The sequence below is a fragment of the Prionailurus bengalensis genome, chromosome B2 (genome assembly GCF_016509475.1).
Source record: "Prionailurus bengalensis isolate Pbe53 chromosome B2, Fcat_Pben_1.1_paternal_pri, whole genome shotgun sequence".
NCBI lineage: Eukaryota > Metazoa > Chordata > Mammalia > Carnivora > Felidae > Prionailurus > Prionailurus bengalensis.
In genome coordinates, this window is record NC_057349.1 from 85,812,293 (window position 1) to 85,830,929 (window position 18,637).

General features: G+C 36.8%; 1 protein-coding gene across 2 annotated transcripts in view; it reads left to right on the top strand.

Annotated features, from left to right (window-relative positions):
• The window catches only part of MANEA (mannosidase endo-alpha), a 65,340-nt gene extending 47,818 nt beyond the window's left edge, over window positions 1–17,522 (top strand). For both annotated transcript variants that reach the window (XM_043591958.1, XM_043591959.1), the window contains exons 4-5: window positions 13,929–14,005; window positions 14,744–17,522. In XM_043591958.1, the coding sequence (XP_043447893.1) occupies window positions 13,929–14,005; window positions 14,744–15,401 (735 nt within the window). In that variant the 3' untranslated portion in view covers window positions 15,402–17,522. The remainder of the gene's footprint in view (window positions 1–13,928; window positions 14,006–14,743) is intronic.
• The last annotated feature ends 1,115 nt before the right edge of the window (window positions 17,523–18,637 follow it).

Sequence of the window (18,637 nt, forward strand, 5' to 3'; positions counted from 1 at the left end):
ATTTCTTTTGAGGGGAATTCTTCCATTTTTGTCATTTTGGCTAGTTTTCTGTCCCTTATGTGTTTTAAGCTTTGTATGTGTCCTGCACCTGCAAGCACTGCTATATTAAAGGGGGGTCATACATTGTCCAGGGCCTGGCCCTATAGGAGGTGTTTTTTTGGAGAGTGCTACTTGCTCTCTATTGTTGTGAGTTTGGCTACTTTGTCTCCCTGCACTTAGTGATATTTTGAACCCTTCACTAGATGTGCTTTGATTTGTTCCTTGAAGTAGCCCTGGAAAGGAAAACAAACAAAAACAAACAGAAAACAAAAACACTTGAACACACAACCCAAAAACAAAAAACCAGAAACACCAGCTACTAGTAAACAACAGGGTGGAGGTGGTGCTGATGGAAGAGGCCTTATCCCATACAAAGAGAGAAATGACAGGGGTAGGGAAAAAGAAAGAATAAGAACTGACCATAGAAACTATGTGGCTTAATCCAGAGAGAGAGAGAAAGGAAAATAAAGACGACACTTGGAAAAAGAAAAAGAAAATAGTTACCCAGACAGAGAAACTATATGGTTTAATCCAGAGAGAAAGAAAGGAGAATAAAGAAGGAGGTATAGAACATGTATCAAGAGAATAGATTGGTTTTGGTTTGTTTAAAGACATATTTAGAGTAACCAGAGTAGAGGAGGGAAGAGATGAGAAGGAGAAAAGGAAGGAAGAATATATCTATATAATAAATGTCTGAGAATTAGATCAGGCAATGCAACAGCGCTGGTCTGGAGAAGAGGCCGTCTGGTTCATCAGTATCAATCCTGCTCCAGTAGATAGGCAGTTAGCAGGCGCAGAGGGGTGTGGTTTGGTGTAGGCGGGTCCCGCCTCCTCTGTGGGCCCCATTGGCCCTTTGCTGAAGTCCCCCCTTGTTGGTGATGGGGAGAAAAATAGTGACACCCCAGTCTCTCCTCCTTGGACCCAGTGAGCCAAACCACTCTGTTCGAGCCGTCCTCACAGTGCCACGGGCAAAAACGAGTCAGTTTGTCCTGCTCCACCGACTCCCAAGTCCCAGTGCTTGGCTGGGATTCAAACTCCTGTCCGTGTGCCCTGGTACTGGGGAAGCACAGCTGTGCGCCACCCAATATGTGGTCCCCAGCTGCGGGTGCAGGGGGACCTGCCCTGTCCCACAGCACTCCAGGGAGAGGATTGCTTTCTCCTACTGAGGACTGCACCCCTGACCTAGCCACTGAGCCTGGGGCTGGCTCCCCTCTTCCCCAGGTGCACCATATGGGCAGCCAGCCCCAGTCCCCTGTCTGGAGAAAGCCCCTCAGTTAGAGATTGGCTCTTTCTCCTTCCTGATCCATGTTTTTGTTTTGTTTTGTTTTGTTTTGTTTCTTGTCCAGATACAGTCCTAAGCTTCCTCAGCCACTCTTGCTCTTTCCTTTGTCTCTCCACAGAAGGGGATCCCTCCCCTCCTTCGTTTTCTCTCTCCGGGTTTGCAGTCATGCACCTATGGCTCATCAGATTGTCCCAGTGGGTGCCTGGAAGCACGACTGTCTCTTTTCCTCCCAGACTCTCAGAGTTCAAAGTCCTTTAGCTTCAGCACTGGTTTGTTTGTGAGATGAGGGAACTTCGGATCCCCCTGTTTCCCTACCATGTCGGCCCCTCCCCTCTTTTCTCCCATTTTGTAGCCTGCCTTTTAGTTTTGTTGATTGTTTCCCTCACTGTGCAGAAGCTTTTTATCTTGATGAAGTCTCCATAGTTCATGTTTGCTTTTGTTTCCCTTGCCTTCAGCAACGTGTCCAGTAAGAATTTGTTGCAGTGGAGGTCAAAGAGGTTCCTGTCTGGGTTTTCTTCGAGGATTTTGATTGTTTCCTGTCTCACATTTAAGTCTTTCATCCATTTGAATTTATTTTTGTGTATTGTGTAAGAAAGTAGTCCTGTTTCATTCTTGTGCATGTTAGTATCCAGCTTTCCCAGTACCATTTTTTTCCATTGGGTATAGTTGACCATATAGTTGTGGGTCCATTTTGGGGGTTCTGTTCTGTTCCACTTTGACAGGGATTGTATTAAATGTGTAGATTGCTTTGAGTAGTGTAGACATTTTAACAGTGTTCTAATCCATGAGCGTAGAATGTTTTTCCATTCCTTTGTGTCCTCTTTAATTTCTTTCATAAGTCTTATATAGTTTTCAGAGTATAAATCTTTTACCTCTTCGGTTAGGTTTATTCCTAGTTATCTTACGTTTTTTTGTGCAATTGCAAATGGGAATGATTTCTTGATTTCTTTTTCTGCTGCTTCATTGTTGGCATATAGAAATGCAAGAGATTTCTGTACGTTGATTTTATGTCTTGCAACTTTGCTGAGTTCATGTATTCTAGCAATTTTTTTGGTGGTCTTTCATGTTTTCTAATAGAATATCATGTTGTTTGCAAATATGTGTCTCAAATTTTATATCTGATGATCAGAAAAATTTGGAACCAGAGAGTCTAATATTTTACAAACTTTTTAGGACAATTTTTTTGATTTGTATGTGGGGAGCAATTATGCAGTGCTTTAAAAAAGTAGACCGGGAACCATGAGACTGGGGTTCTTAGCTCTGGAGTTTTATGTTACTTACTTCATCTTCTTGGCTTATCTTCCTCATTTTAAAATGATATCATAAGATGTCATGAAATGACATGAAACCATAAGATGGTTGTATTTATTGGATTTTTGTGTGATTTCTGTAATATTGTTGAAAGGATATTTTTGTAAATAGATAAAGTATAATATATCCTGTTTTTATAAAGAATGGATACTTTGCTTTCTAGTTCAAACAAAAGTTAATGCTTAAATAATGACAGTAATTTACTAAAATTAAAATTTTAAGGCAAAATGATACAAAGGAGGAGTAATTCTCTGAGTTCTGTGCTAATAAACTAGGGCCCACAATACACATTTGTCACCAAACCTGAAGCTTTAAGGGTAAAATAAATGGGTTTATTAATAAAAACTTTTTTTGCTTGCTAATTTTCAGCCCCAGGAAGTAATCTCCCCTTTTCTCCAATTTTATTAGTATAGAGTTAGTATTAGTCCCTTACCCCTAAGAAAGCAGTTCTTCAATTTATCAATTTTATTTTTAAAATATTCCATTTTTTTTAGTGTTTATTTAGAGAGAGAACACATAAGTGGGGGAGGAGTAGAAAGAGAGAGAGGGACAGAATCCCATCCATGCTCTGCACTATCAGTGCAAAGTCCTATGTGGGATTCAATCCTAAGAACCAGATCATGACCCAAGCTGAAATCAAGAGTTAGTCACTTAACTGACTGAGCCACCTAGGCGTCCCTAAAATATTCCAGTAGTTTTAATGTATTAATTGTATTCAACCTTGATTGATATTTTTCTCATTCTTTGCTTGGGTTTGTTTTACTCCTCTTTTGCTACTTTCTGAGCTGAAAATGTTTTTCCTTTATTCTCTCTCTTTTTTTTTTTTTTTGTTTAGGAAAGAGAGTTTGCTCAAAAATGAGTTTGTCTCATAGTTAAGCTTTAGTCATAGCTCATTAGTTTTCATTACATAATAGTATAACTAGTATTAGTCACTAAGTACTTAGTAATTGCAATTTTTATTAACTTCAACCAAGAGTCATTTTAGGTTAGTGCGTTTTAAGTCAAACAAGCAAGAATAATAAAAATGTTTGACACTGTAGTTACTTGTTTTGGATTATCTTTAGCAAATGTGGATTAATTTCTTCAAGGGGGGGGCAAAGTAAATGAGTAAAACTAAAATATAAATCATAAGTTTTCAAAGAGAGATATCTGCTCTCTCATATATTTGTCAGCGTATTCACTGGAATAAGAGCTATATCACTTTTAACTGTCACTGAGTAGGTTGGTTTTGTAAAAACTGTAAAAAATCAGGGGTGCCTGGGTGGCTCAGTCAGTTAAGCCTCTGACTTCAGCTCAGGTCATGACCTCATGGTTCATGTTTGAACCCCACATCGAGCTCTGTGCTGACAGCTCAGAGCCTGGAGCCTGCTTTGGATTCTGTCTTCCCCTCTCTCTCTTTCCCCCCCGCCCCCCGCTCATGCTCTGTCTCTCTCTCAAAAATAAACATTAAAAAAATTTTTTTAAGGTATAGGAGGGCAAATACAGGGTAGAAAAAAATCCACCTCTGATCTTTAGTTTTTTAAATTGTCTTTAATGTTTATTTATTTTAGAGAGAGAAGGAGGGAAGGTGAAAGGGGGAGGGGCAGAGAGAGAGGAAGACACAGAATCCAAAACAGGCTCCAGGCTCTGAGCTGTCAGCACAGAGCCTGATGCAGGGTTAAAATTCATGAACCGTGAGGTCATGACCTGAGCTAAAGTCACTTAACTGACTGAGCCACCCAGGTGCCCCATGCCCTCCTACATCTTCATGAATATAGCAGTGAAACAGTACTTGAGTGAGACATGTTTTGGTAGATTTGTGTCATTGTTTGGCCAATATTCCTGTTTCCTTTCCCCTCCGTGGAAAAGAGTAAGGGTACCTCTTGCCCCACTGATGTTGGGCTTGACCTCATGGCTTACTTTGGCTGATGAGATGTGAAGAAACATAATGTATACCATGTCTGAGCATAAGCATTGTCCATGGTCGTGTTCCTTTCTCTTCAATGAGAACAGCATGCACCAGGTGCTCTTTGTGCCTAGGACCCTAAATGGTAAGGCACACAGAGCAGACCTGAACCTGATCCACAGTCTAGAGCATTGTTAGGTATGATCCTTCTATATCAGATTTGTTGAGGGTTTTATGATGAAAGGATGTTGTATTTTTTTAAATGCTTTTTCTGCATCTATTGAGATGATCATCATATGATCTTTATCTTTCATTCTGTTAATGTGATGTATCTCATTGATTTAAGTATGTTGAACCATCTTGATTCCCAGTGATAATTTCTACTTGGTCGTGGTATATAATTTTTTTAATGAGTTCTTGAATTCAGTTTGCTAATATTTGTTGAGAACTTGTGCCTGTCTTTTCAGAAGGTCCATAGTTTTCTACCCATGTAGCATCATTATCTAGCTTTGGCATCACGGTAATGCTGGCCTCATACAATCAGTTTAGAAGTGTTTCCTGCTCTTCTATTTTTTGGAAAAAAGTGAAAAGTATTAGCAGTAACTCTTTAAATATTTGGTAGAATTCCCAGTTAAGTAAGACATCTGGTCATGGGGTTTCATGAATCAGGAAGCTTTTGATAACTGATTCAATCTCTTTATGTGTGCTTAGATTTTCTTTTTCTGTGTCTTTAGGAAATTATCCAGTTCTTCTAGGTTATCTAATTTGTTGGCATATAATTATTCATAGTAGTCTCTTATCCTATTTATTTTGATAGTGTCTGTTGTAATTTCTTTTTTGAGTCTTCTGTCTCATTCTCACTTAAGAGTTGTAAATTTTGTTAATCTTCACAAAAAAACAGCCCTTAGTTTCGTTACTCTTTTCTGTTGCTTTTCTGGTTTCCATTTGATCTTTGATCTTTATTATTTGATCTTTATTATTTCCTTCCTTCTGCTAATTTTAAGCTTAATTTGTTCTTTTTCCAGTTTCTTGAGGTATAAAGTTAGGCTGTTTATATATGACCTTTCTCATTTTCATTTTTTAATATGTGCATCTATCATCTATAAACTTGTCTCTGAACTAGTTTTGAAGCATTCCGTTGGTTTGGGTGTGTTGTGTTTCCATTTTCATTTGTGTTGAGACATTCTTTGATTTCCTTTGTTTTTTAATGGGGTATAATTGACATGTAACATTATATTAGTTTCAGGTGTACAGTGTAAAGATTTTATATTTATATATATTGTGGAATAATCACCACACTAAGTCCAGTTAACATCTACCACCACGCATGATTATAAAATTTTCTTGTGATAAAAATTTTAAGGTCTAATCTCTTAGTAAATTTCAAATATGCAGTGCAGTATTAGGAACTGTAGTCACTATGTCCTACATTACATCTCCATTTCTCTCTCTCTCTTCTCCTTCTGGGACCCCTGTCATGCAAATGTTTACTTGATGTTCTCCTATAAAAATCCCTTAATTTAGGTTCACTATTTTTCCATTCTTTTTAATTAATTTATTTATTATTTACTTACTTATTTTTTGCTGTTCTGGTTGGTGAGTTCCTATGCCCTGTGTTTGAGTTCACTGAAACTTTCTTCTGTTTCATGCTATTTAATCCCTCTTGTGTATTTTTCAGTTCAGCTATTTAATTCTTTAGCACTGACTTTCATTTCGTACTTTCTAATATTATCCCTTTGTTGAAGTTTTCACTTTTTTATCCATTCTTCTGAGTTTTGTGACCATATTTAAGATTATTAATTTCAGCTCTTTATCAGTTACTATCTCCATTTTATTTGACTCTCTGTTGGTTTCTATACATTAGATGAAACAACCATCTCTCCCTGTCTTGAATGGTTGGCCTTATACAGGAGCCGAACCTTAAAACTCAACCCTGCCCTAGCTTTTGGCTGTCTGTTAAGATTATTTTTAATGTTTATTTTTTAGAGAGAGAGGGAAAGCAGGAGAGGGGCAGAGAGAGAGAGAGAGAGAGAGGGACAGATGATCTGAAGCAGGCTCTGCGCTGACAGCAGTGAGCCCAAGCCCAATGTGGGATTCAAACTAAACAAACTGTGAGATCATGACCTGAGCCAAAGTCGGATGCTCAACCAACTGAGCCACTCAGGCACCGTCTATTTTATTTTTAATAGATCCCTGTAGTTGGGGTATTCCAAATAGTTATACAAAGCAAGGGAGAGCCTCCATCAGCACCTAGATTCAGGCTGATAAACCAGAGCCTTAGTTAGGCAGTAGCTTTAAAAAAAATTTTTTTTTAAACGTTTATTTATTTTTGAGACAGAGAGAGACAGAGCATGAACGGGGGAGGGTCAGAGAGAGGGAGACACAGAATCTGAAACAGGCTCCAGGCTCTGAGTTGTCAGCACAGGGCCGATGCAAGGCCTGAACTCAGGGATGGCGAGATCATGACCTGAGCCGAAGTCGGCCGCTTAACCGACTGAGCCACCCAGGCGCCCCAGGCAGTAGCTTTTTAAAGAATACAAATAAATACAGTCCAGTGGGACCACAGACGTGAGACCCACCAGCCATCAGAGCCAGGCAATCTGGATGTGTTGCCTGCATGGCAGTTGTGAAAATTGTAGCACCAGACAAGTTTATTAGCTCCTTTCCGGGAGACTCCACAAGCTGTGAAGCAGAGGGAGAGTGCAAAGACCACATCCTCTGGCCTACATTCCCTGAAAGCACTTCTGTATGCTCCAGATGTGTGCCAAACCTGAAATCTTTCCCTAAGGCCGAAGCTCCAGGACAAGCAAGTCTGCCTTTTTTTTTGACAGAATGGGGCTGTGTTTCAGTCTGCTGTGTGCTGTGCCACGAAGTACCTGTGCCACCAAGTCTCTGGTTAGTGCATTTCTGGGAGACTCCAGAACTCCAGCACTGCTGCTACCAGAGCCAGGCATTCAAGGGTTATCCTCTTGGTTGCAGCTGCAAAAATCAGGGCACCAGACACATGTAAGAGGCCCCCTCTAAGAGATGCTGATGCTCTGAAGTGCAGCAGAGGGAGAACCAGAGATAGTGCCTGGCTCTCTGAGGGCCCAGAAAAGGTTTATAGTCAGCCCGTAAATGTGTTTAATTAGAAGCCTGCCTCTCAGATTGCAATGATGACAAAACTATTAGGCCTCTTTTACAAAAAGACTGAGCTCCTAGTTGTTACCTGTTGCTATGCCAAAGAGGTGGTATCTGTTTAAGAATTATTTTTCTGTGTGTTACAGTCCTGTGGCATTTGTGAGCATTAACTCCACTGGCCAGCAGAACCAGGTGATGTGGAGGTGTCCCCTGGAAGCAGCTGTACAAATCAAGGCACCAGCCAAGAACTTAAGTTCCTTTCTTGAAGATAAGGGCAAGTTTAAGCAAGGCAGATGGAGAACGTAAATACTGCATCCACTGAGCAATTCTCTGGATATCTATAAATGTGCCAAATCAGAAGCCTTAGGTCAGACCCTCTGGTCAGAGCTCCTGGACAAGCAAATAGGCCTCTTTGTCAATTTGGGACTGGGTTTCAGTCTGCTATCAATACTCTCCCAGGGGAGTGCCAGTCTGCCAAGAACTGCCTCTCTGTTGTGTTCCTGGGTCCCTTAAGATGATAAGCTGCTTGTTCTTGAGAGCCAGGTGATCAAGGGGTGTTTCCTGAGTGGCAGACACAAAAACTGGGTCACCAGACATAAAAACCGGGATACCAGACATGGGTAAAAGCTCTCCTTTAGGAGATACTGGTGTTCTAGAGCACAACAGAGAGAGAGATCAGGAAGAATTCACCCACCGGCCTTCTTCCCCAGAGAGTATTCCCGTAGGCCCCTGCCTCTCAGATCAATGCTTTAACATTAGCAAATGAATCTCTTTGACATAAAGTCTGGGCACCTTTCAAAGAACTGTTTCTGTGCTGGGCCCTGGGGCAGGTGAGTCGGCACATGAACCTTTTAAGAACCATCAGTCTGGTGGGTATGAACCCTGTTGGTCTTCAAAGCCAGATGTTTTGGGGACTCCTCTGTCAGGTGGCAGTCTTAAAAGTGGGATACCCAATGTGGGATCAAACACTTTGCTTCTCTGGGAGAAGCTCCAGCTTTTGAATCCCCTTCTGATTATGGATCGGGGATGGGTTTATCATAAGATTGTCTCAGTCTTTCCTATATACTTTGATATGGTTTTTCCCATGTTTGCCAGATGTGAAGAGCTCATGCTGCCAGGTTTTAGGGTTTTTTTTTTTTTCCAGAGGAAATTATTCCATAGATACAGCTATAGATATAGTGTGTCCATGTTAGGTGAGTGTAGGATCTTCTTCCTACGTCACTATCTTGAATTGGAACCGTTTTTTATTTTCTTTCCCTACTAGAGTTAACATTTATATCAAATAAATTATAAAGTAAAACTACAAAGAAACAAAAATATTTAACATTCACAGAGACACAATTTTGTAAAGAGGAAAGTTAACCATAATTAGCATAAGTACAATAAATTATATCTGTTGATATTTTAGGGGAAAGTATTACCAGAAGAAACACAAAAATACTTTTAAAATACAGCATCATTGCCACAGCACATGGAAACATTGCCATAAAAAAATTAACGATTTTTGCTTAATTTTTCAGCCCTCTTTGAATTTATATTCTGAAATTTGATGTTCTACTGCAATTCCACTTGCATGGAGTATATTTTCCATCTCTTCAAGTTTTACATGCATCCTTAAAGCTGAAGTGTATCCATTGTTGGTACCAAATACTTGGGTCTTAGTTTTTATCCAGCCAGCCAGAGTGCCTTTTGATTGGTGCATTCAAACCACTTATGTTTAGAGTGATTTTTTAGTAAGTCCTTAACCGTTAATAGCTTTTATATTTCCATTATTTCTTTTTACCTCTCTTTCTGCCTACCTTTGTAAATTGGTTATTTTTCATGGTGGTATGTTCTGTTTCCTCCTTTGTCAAATTGCTCTGGGTTTTGTCTTATTATTGATGTTCCAATTGACCTCCTGTTTTTTCTTTAACAACTTATTGTTGCTGTATTTATTTTTCCTGCTTTTCCTCTGACTTTTATACTGTAGTTGAAGAGTTGACACACCATCCTAATATAGAGTTACAGTTTTCTAAGGTATATTTTTACTTTTACCTAGTGTGTTGTGTACTTTTGAATGTTTTTATGTGGCTTATTAGCATGTCTTCGTTTTAGCTTGAAGAACTCTTTATCAGGTTGCTTGCAAGGCAGATTTAGTGGTGGTGAACTTTATTTCATTGGTCTGGGAAAGCCTTTATTTCCTCTTCATATCTGAAGGGAAACTTTGCCAGATTAAATATTCTTGGCTGACAATTTTTTGTCTTTCAACACTTCAAATATGTCATCATGCTCTCTCCTGGCCAGTGGATGTTCTGCAGAGAAATACACTGATAGCCTAATGGGAATTCCTACGTAAGTTACATTTTTTTTTAAATTGGATGTCTTTAATATTCTTTATTATTTGTGACAGTTATGTCTTATAGAAGGTCATTGGGTATTGAGATAAAAGGGTGATCTATTAGTTGGTAGACTTGGACATACATAACTTTCCTCAGGTTTGGGAAGTTCTCAGCTTTTTAAAAATTTATTTATAAACTCTGCCCCCTTCTCTGTCTCTTCTTCTGAAATCCTGATTTATTCTGATATTTGCCTCCTTTATGGATAATCACCACTCACATAGGCTTTCTTCACTTTTTTTTAACTCTAATTTCTCTCTTTTGTGTTAATTCAAAATTCTTATTCTCCATGTCAATTATTCTTTCTTCTGTGTGATGGGCCTTGTTATATATGCTCTCTGTTTTATTGAATTATCAGCTCCAGAATTTGTTCTGTTTCTATAATTTCATTCTCTTTGGTAAAAAAACAAAAACAAAAACAAAATTTTGTTTGTATTTTTAATTCCTGACTTCATTGAATTTGTCTTTCTGAATTTTCTTAGAACTTGTTGAGTTTCTTCATTATAGCTATCTTAAATTCTTTATCAGTTAGATCAGAATACCCTGTGCCTGTGAGCTTGATTGCTGAAGAATATAATTTTCTCTTAGTAATGCCCTATTTCCTTGAATTTTCATAACCTTTGTAGATATTTATTGGTGCTTTCACATTTGAAGTAGAAGATACCTCCTTAATTCTGCTTACTGTCTTCAGATGGGGTATTATGTTCTATAGTATTGTTACTGTATTTTTCCTCTGTGTTTTTGAAGAAACCTTCTCGTCATCTTGTTCCTCCTTTGGGGCAGTTTTCTAAAGCTTTTAGGTTTTCTCTGGTTCTTATAATTTACCAGACTACAAGCATTTCTTTTGTTTTCTAGAAGGTGGCACTATAGCTCAAGTTTGTGCTGTCTACTAGAGACTACTCTCACGGTGGCACTTGAGAATCCTGGACAAGGAACTAACAGACCTCGAGGGGAGGTGTGGGTTTAGCACTGGGTGCTCCCACAGACCCAGTAGGATGATCCCAGGAGTGGTACTTCTTGTCAAGCACAGTCCTTCTCACACCATTTGAAATTCTTACCTGCTTCTTTTCCAGTATCCTCCCAACTTCCAGTTATAGAGCTCCCACCTTAGTACTCCATGTGCTGAGGCAGAAAATGGATTTCTCTAGTTGCCATAAGTGGGCAGTCACTGATTTCTTTTCCCTTGCAGGAGAGGTCACTGCCACCAGATAAATCAGCACCCTTCAGTATTTTCTTAGCCTAGAACGTTTCTCTTACTGCTTCTTCTGCAACCAAACTCCTATATTTTTCCCTTTAGGGTAGTGTGCTAGAGTCTGCCTTAGGGAAGTCTAGACTCAGGAGCATGTTCTCTCTCTGATGTGTGAGTGCCTGTTCAGATCTGCACTCACCCGATTTTTGTCCCATAGTGGCAAGAGGGGTCTAGGCAGTTTGGCTACCTTCTCTGGTTCCCCAGCTCTTACAGAGGTTGGTTTGTCTCTTACTGGCTGCACTGGTGGGTAAGACTCCTGCCAGGTTCTTTGGAGTAAGGTGATAGGTCTGAAAACACCCACGAGGGTGCTTTGGTTTATGTATGAATGTCAAATATTTTGATTAAAAAGGGGGATAAGTAGGAGAAACATTTTATGCCAGCATGTTTCTGACCTCACCAGGACTGTCAGATGTTCACTTTAGAATGTTCACTTTGGCTGCAGGGTGGAGAAGAGCTGGAGAGGTCAGAAGTAGAAGCCTGAAATGAAGAAACATTCATGATTCTTACTCCATAATCTAAAGCATTGCATTTCATTTTATTTATAGTATTCTATCATTTATAAGGTTATTTTAGCATTGGTCTAATAGGATTTTCCCATTGAATGAGAAATAGTAACTAGGTTACATCATTAAACCTACAAAGTGGTATTATAATTAAAAAGTTTGAAATATATGAGGGAAAATGAAAATATTATATATTTATCAATAATGGCTTTTTTAATTACTGTAAGTATATTGAGCTATACTTTACAAAAGAAGGAAGGATGTCATTTGTATCTGACATAGGCTGTTTGCTTAATATGGTGCCCTTTATTTATAAAGTGAAAACTTAGAAAATACAACATTCCATCTAAAGGGAGAATTACCCAAGGTAACATTACATAAGAATACCTATATCCTTACCAATCTGCTTTCATTGAAGTTAAAAAGCAAATACCAGAGCTACTGAAAACTATGACTATCCTAGCAATACTTACAACACACAGAATTGAATTTGATCTTAATGATAAAACTTCCTATTAATAAAATGAAGTCTCGATAATATTATACAATGTAGGGAATATTTTCATTAAATGCTATCTGACTTTAAACTTCTGTGACATGGGGCGCCTGGGTGGCGCAGTCGGTTAAGCGTCCGACTTCAGCCAGGTCACGATCTCGCGGTCCGGGAGTTCTAGCCCGTGTCAGGCTCTGGGCTGATGGCTCAGAGCCTGGAGCCTGTTTCCGATTCTGTGTCTCCCTCTCTCTCTGTCCCAAAAATAAATAAACGTTGAAAAAAAAAATTTTAAACTTCTGTGACAATTGTTAGCACTGATTTATGTAAAATTCATTTTACTTTAATTGGGTAATTGAAAACAAAGGCACTTTATATTGCAGTAGCATAGAAATTTATTTTTATTTTTACATAGAGAGCGAGAAGCTCAAGCAGACCCCATGCTCACTCAGCATGGAGCCCAATGTGTGGCTTGACCCCATCACCCTGGGATCATAGCCTGAGCCAAAATCAAGAGTTGGATGCTCAACTGGCCAACCCACCCAGACACCCCCTAGAAGTTTCTAATTACATGCATGCTTCATAGAGACCAAACCCTAAAGTTAAGATAAACATTTTGATGTTACTTGATTGTCATAAAGATGTTTAAGGACTACTGATAAGTCAGTAAAATTAGTAACGAAAGTGAAAATTTTCACATTATTTGATACTCATATCTTAAGTACTAGTTGGAAGTAGCATTCAAAATGGTTTTGCTAGCCATAATTAGTTTTTTTAAATTTGTATATAAGTAATGTTTTTCAGTTTACAAAATGATTGTTCTGTGCACAGTATTTAAAAAATACTTTTGGTTACTGCTTTCTACAATTATGGTTGAGATCTATCTATAAACCATTATCAACAAGCATTCATAGTACTTGCACATATTATTTTTTCAGTAATTGGAATAAATCCTTTGAGTAATAGTACACATATGTAGATTATTTTGTGAAATATTGTTTTAATGATAGGAGACGTTGTCATTTAAAGATACCTGCTATTAGGATGCTTGGGTGACTCAGTCGGTTAAGCATCTGACCCTTGATCTCTGTTCAAGTCATAATCTCATGGTTTATGAGTTTGACACCCTTGTGGGGCTCTGCACTGACGGCGTGGAGACTGCGTGGGATTCTCTCTCTCCCCCTCCCCCACTCTGTCTCTCAAAATAAATAAACTTTAAAAAAAAAAGATATTTGCTATTGACTCCATTTAAATGTAAACTTAGTTGGTCATACCTGGGAACAGAATCCATCGAGATTTTTCTGGACCATGTTCTTTTAAAGAAACCTATGTCTGGATGTAGAATATATCCCTATTCTTTATAAGAAATATAGGAAGACGTATTGGATGGTGGTCGAACATTTGGGTTCTGAATTCAGATTGCCCATTTTGACTCCAAGTGTCTGACTCACTTAGTAACTACTTTAGAGAGTCATGAGAATGGAGGTAAAAAGTATAAACTGTTGAGCATATTATTTCACAGTAACAACATTGACTAAGAGCTTTCTCCCTTAGAATTCTCTGTTGACTACTTATTGAACATAAACGTTATCTTAAATTAATGAAAGTATATTCCACGTTTTAATAACCTTTTTTACATTATAAATAATTTCTCTAATCAATTTTTTGTTTTAGGTCACTTTTCACATCGAGCCATATAGCAATCGGGATGATCAAAACATGTACAAAAATGTCAAATATATTATAGACAAGTGAGTTTCTTCTGTGTTTATAATTATTTTTTATGAGCCAGTGATAATTACAGTTATAAGAAGAGTAAATTTAAATGTATTTGAGAGATTTGAATGAGTTATGATCTGATACATTAAAACTAATCATTTTGAGGAATATTTATGAAATTCCTTATAATTCACTTTCTGTGTAGATTGTTCACTTTACTGTTTGTGTTTATTAAGCTTTTTATGATTTCTCATATCCTATAAAGGATATAAAATATTTAATTATTAAACATGAACTGCTTCTCTATCAGTGGACTCACATCTAATATTTATATTTAATCTGATTATAAAGAAGCATTTATTAATTTTGTTCAAGGATTTTACTGATGAGAACTGTGACAGATACTATATACTCTTAAAAAGAAACTCGTCAGCAACAGGGAGACATTGATTACTAGTAGGAAGCAGTTGACATATTCATATAGAAAATGGGCTTTTTATGGTATTGGTCATTATTTGTAAACCTTAATATAAGATAATTAATTTGTTGTTAGGTAATGTCTTGATGTATCCAGTATCTCATTTTTCTAATCTGCAAAATTGAAAATACTTTTTTAATCATTACCCATAATACAACTGATCCCCCTCAAAGTGAACAATGTGCTTATTAAAATGCATGCATTACCTTCATTTTCAATATAGAAACAGTTATGGTCTATGGAAAATGAGTTGCAGATATTCATTTCATTTTTACATATTTTTGTATTTTAGGTATGGAAATCATCCAGCCTTTTATAGGTACAAGACTAAGACTGGCAATGCCCTTCCTATGTTTTATATCTATGATTCCTATATCACAAAGCCTGAAAAATGGGCCAATCTGTTAACCACCACAGGGTCTCAAAGCATTCGCAATTCTCCTTATGATGGACTGTTCATTGCACTTCTAGTAGAAAGCAAACATAGGTATGATATTCTACAAGGTGGTTTTGATGGAATTTACACATATTTTGCCACAAACGGCTTTACTTACGGCTCATCCTATGAGAACTGGGCAGGGCTAAAATTTTTTTGTGATCAGTTCAACCTACTGTTTATCCCAAGTGTGGGCCCAGGATACATAGACACCAGCATCCGTCCGTGGAACGCTCAAAATACTCGGAACCGAATCAGCGGGAAGTACTATGAAACTGCCCTGGGTGCCGCACTCCATGCCCACCCCAGTGTAATTTCCATCACCTCTTTTAATGAGTGGCACGAAGGAACTCAGATTGAAAAAGCTGTTCCCAAAAGAACCAGTAATACAGTATACCTAGATTACCGTCCTCATAAACCAAGTCTTTATCTAGAACTAACTCGCAAGTGGTCTGAAAAATACAGTAAGGAAAGAGCTGCTTATGCATTCGATCATGAGCTGCCTCTTTCTTAATGCATTTATAATTCTAGAAATCAATAAATATTTTTTGTTTTAGGAATAACTATCAATCAGTATACACTGATACACTTAATAAAAAGAATTTGTTCTTTTTTAAAAATGGTAATGTCCTCATTGCCACCCTTCACAATGCTGCACTGAAAAAATGAGAGAAAAGTGCACAGTGTTCTGAATTTGCAGTTGAAATTCTACTTTGATACTTTCATTTCACAGTAAATGCTTGTGTTACATAATTAGTGCACAGTTACATCAAACTTGTATTCTGGGCCCAAAGAAATAGATTGTGTGCATATTTGGTATGTCTACTGAGGAAAATAAGGCTTAAACGATAGTGTACATGTTTCATGTAGAATTTTTTCAGTGATTCAGTCATCCAGAGTTTGAACACTAAAGTCTCCAATAAAAATACTTAAGGGAATGTAATCATAACATCAGTCTTACTGTGAATCCTATTGTGTGAGGAAGGCCTGCATCATCCTTTGAGGAATTTTGATAAACCATAGCACGCTTGGTGTTTTGTCCGTCTAATGTGTCTGCTTCACATCGATGAATTACAGATTTTAGAAGCTGTGGAAAGTTGTTTCATAAAAGTTAACAATTGCTTATCAGTTAATAAGAAAACATAGTTCACAATTGTTATTCATGTTTTTAAAATTCAATGTTAATCAGAGACCAACTGTATCAATTTTTTTTTCTTTCTTGTTTTTCTTCTTGTTTTTAGCTATTTTTACCAAAATAGAGAAAATTTACTTAGCATTTTAAGGCCATGGAAGTGAAAATATTTTTATATCTTAAATCCATTCCTACATTTTACTTTTACCAATTTAATGATTGAAATAATCTCATTTAAAATACTTTATTGTATGTAATAACATCCCCGTGTGTAAAAACATCATACATTCATGGTACCTATCACGTTTAATGCTTGTGATCAGTTGTTTGTCATATTGTGACAAATTAATCTACCTGTATGCTAATAATGAATATTTTTTTTTTAATGCTTATTTATTATTGAGAGAGCACGAGCAGGGGAGGGGCAGAGAGAGGAGACTACAGAATCTGAAGCAGGCTCCAGGCTCTGAGCAATTAGCACAGAGCCTGACACAGGGCTCAAACTCACAAACCATGAGATCATGACCTGAGCCGAAGTCGAACACTTAACCGACTGAGCCACCCAGGCGGCCCAACAATGAATCTCTTTAATAATAGAGTATATGTCATTCTCCAGTTCTTATAGTTAATATTTGTAATTAGAAATATAGTAAAAAATATATGCTTACATGAATATTATTTATTAAAGAGAAGCAATTGGGCAGTACTAATCAAAAATACATATAAATCTTCAGGGTTTAGAGATACTCATACAGAAATAAATTAACAGTAGAATTAACAGTAAATTAACAATTTATCATAAAATAGTCCATCAGGTGATGAAATTTATTTTCAATCAGTGATTTTGAAGTAAAATTTCTTTGAAAAGAGGCAAGATTAGTGTTAAACTTATAACTTAATTTGCCATTTCTCAGAATGATCAGACGATGGGAAATTAGTACAATAATAGTAATCCACTTTCTCAGAAAATGACAAGAATAAATCACTATAATGATGTAAGCAAGCATCTTCATAGGACCACTCATACAGATAGAACCTGTGGATTTTTTTTTCTTCTATCCAGTTAGCCACTGTATGCTATCCTAGGGATGAATTCTAAATACATCATGCCTAATAATCACACTGTATTAAATTTTGAAGAATGCTACAGAGGAGTTTTTGACATTGCTTGTACTATATATTTGAACCTACTGTGACAGAAAAGTTTTGTGAAATGGTTCTGATTAACGGAAAGTGGATAAAAACAAGGTCAGCAAATCCTCAACACAAATACCATCACTTCCTATTTTGCTCTCATTGCAGACCTAGATAATCAACAGCATGCTTTACCTCTGAACTTGACCCCATCCAGCCAGTAACAATCAGACTTCAAAGTAAGATAAAACAGATTCTGTCTTCAGTGCAGAAAGTTATTCTCAAGGGAAGAATGTTTGGAATCTGATATAATGGTTTAAGAATTTATATGAACATCGTGTGTCTTTTCACCTGTTAAAAAAATTATTAGGAATCATCTTCAATAATTATTCTCAAAAATGCTCTCAAAACCCTTCCTCAGGTATTCATTACAGCTGCCTGCATCATTTGACTTACAACACAGTTTATATCATTATAATCACAAGTAAATGAGAGCAAAGAACTGATTGCCTAAACTATATAGGTGTAAATTCAATAAACAGTGTAATATATGCAATGCATGAATCATAATTCTTTTATGGTTTAATCAGTCTGTTTTGACTGTATAGAAAATCTTTGTTTTATTGTCCCCTTAAGGACTAATATTGTCAAAAACTGCTGTTATTAGTTTTTAAGTTGTACATTAACTTTTTTGTTTGAAATTAAAAAATGACTATTTTGTTATATTAACTTTCATTTAATAAAAGCGTACATGAAATATATATAAAAATGTTTCTGCTTAATGAAATATTTAATTTCTGATGATTAACAGATGAAAGTAGTATTCATTCAGCACTCTATTTTCTGTTTGAAATACGCAACACTCACAAAGTCTATCTTTAACTGCATATACATTTTAAATGTAAATTTGCTAAACATGTTTTTTTTATTTGGGAGATGTTTTCTTATTTTTTTTTTTATTCTTTAGGCATAATCATGTTCTAACTCTTATGAAATTGGTATTACCGTAACAAGCTACCAGAAAGTCTACCCAGTTTATAACCATGCACTTTTCAAACTAACCAGTTACTCAGTTTAAACACGATGACATGTGTGAACTCTATAGTCCCTACAGAAACAGCTCTTAAAACTCTGTATCTAAATTTTGGATTAAGGTCAAACACCCTCATGTCCCATAGTGTACAAGCAATACTTTATTTATTACTATTAAAGTATAAAGCAATACTATTAAAGTATAAAGCATATAGTATAAAGTATAAAGCAATACTATTAAAGTATAAAGCAATACTTTATTACTATTAAATACTTCGTTACTTTATTAATAAATATTTATTTAGAAAAAGTCCAGTTACTTTCATAAATATCTACAATTTCAGAATGAAAAATGGACCTAGCCACAGCCACAGGCAGAAACGTTTTTTGGCTCACATGTTCTCTGTTTAAAAATAAACTCCAAATTGAATTTTATACTGACTTTGTTACAT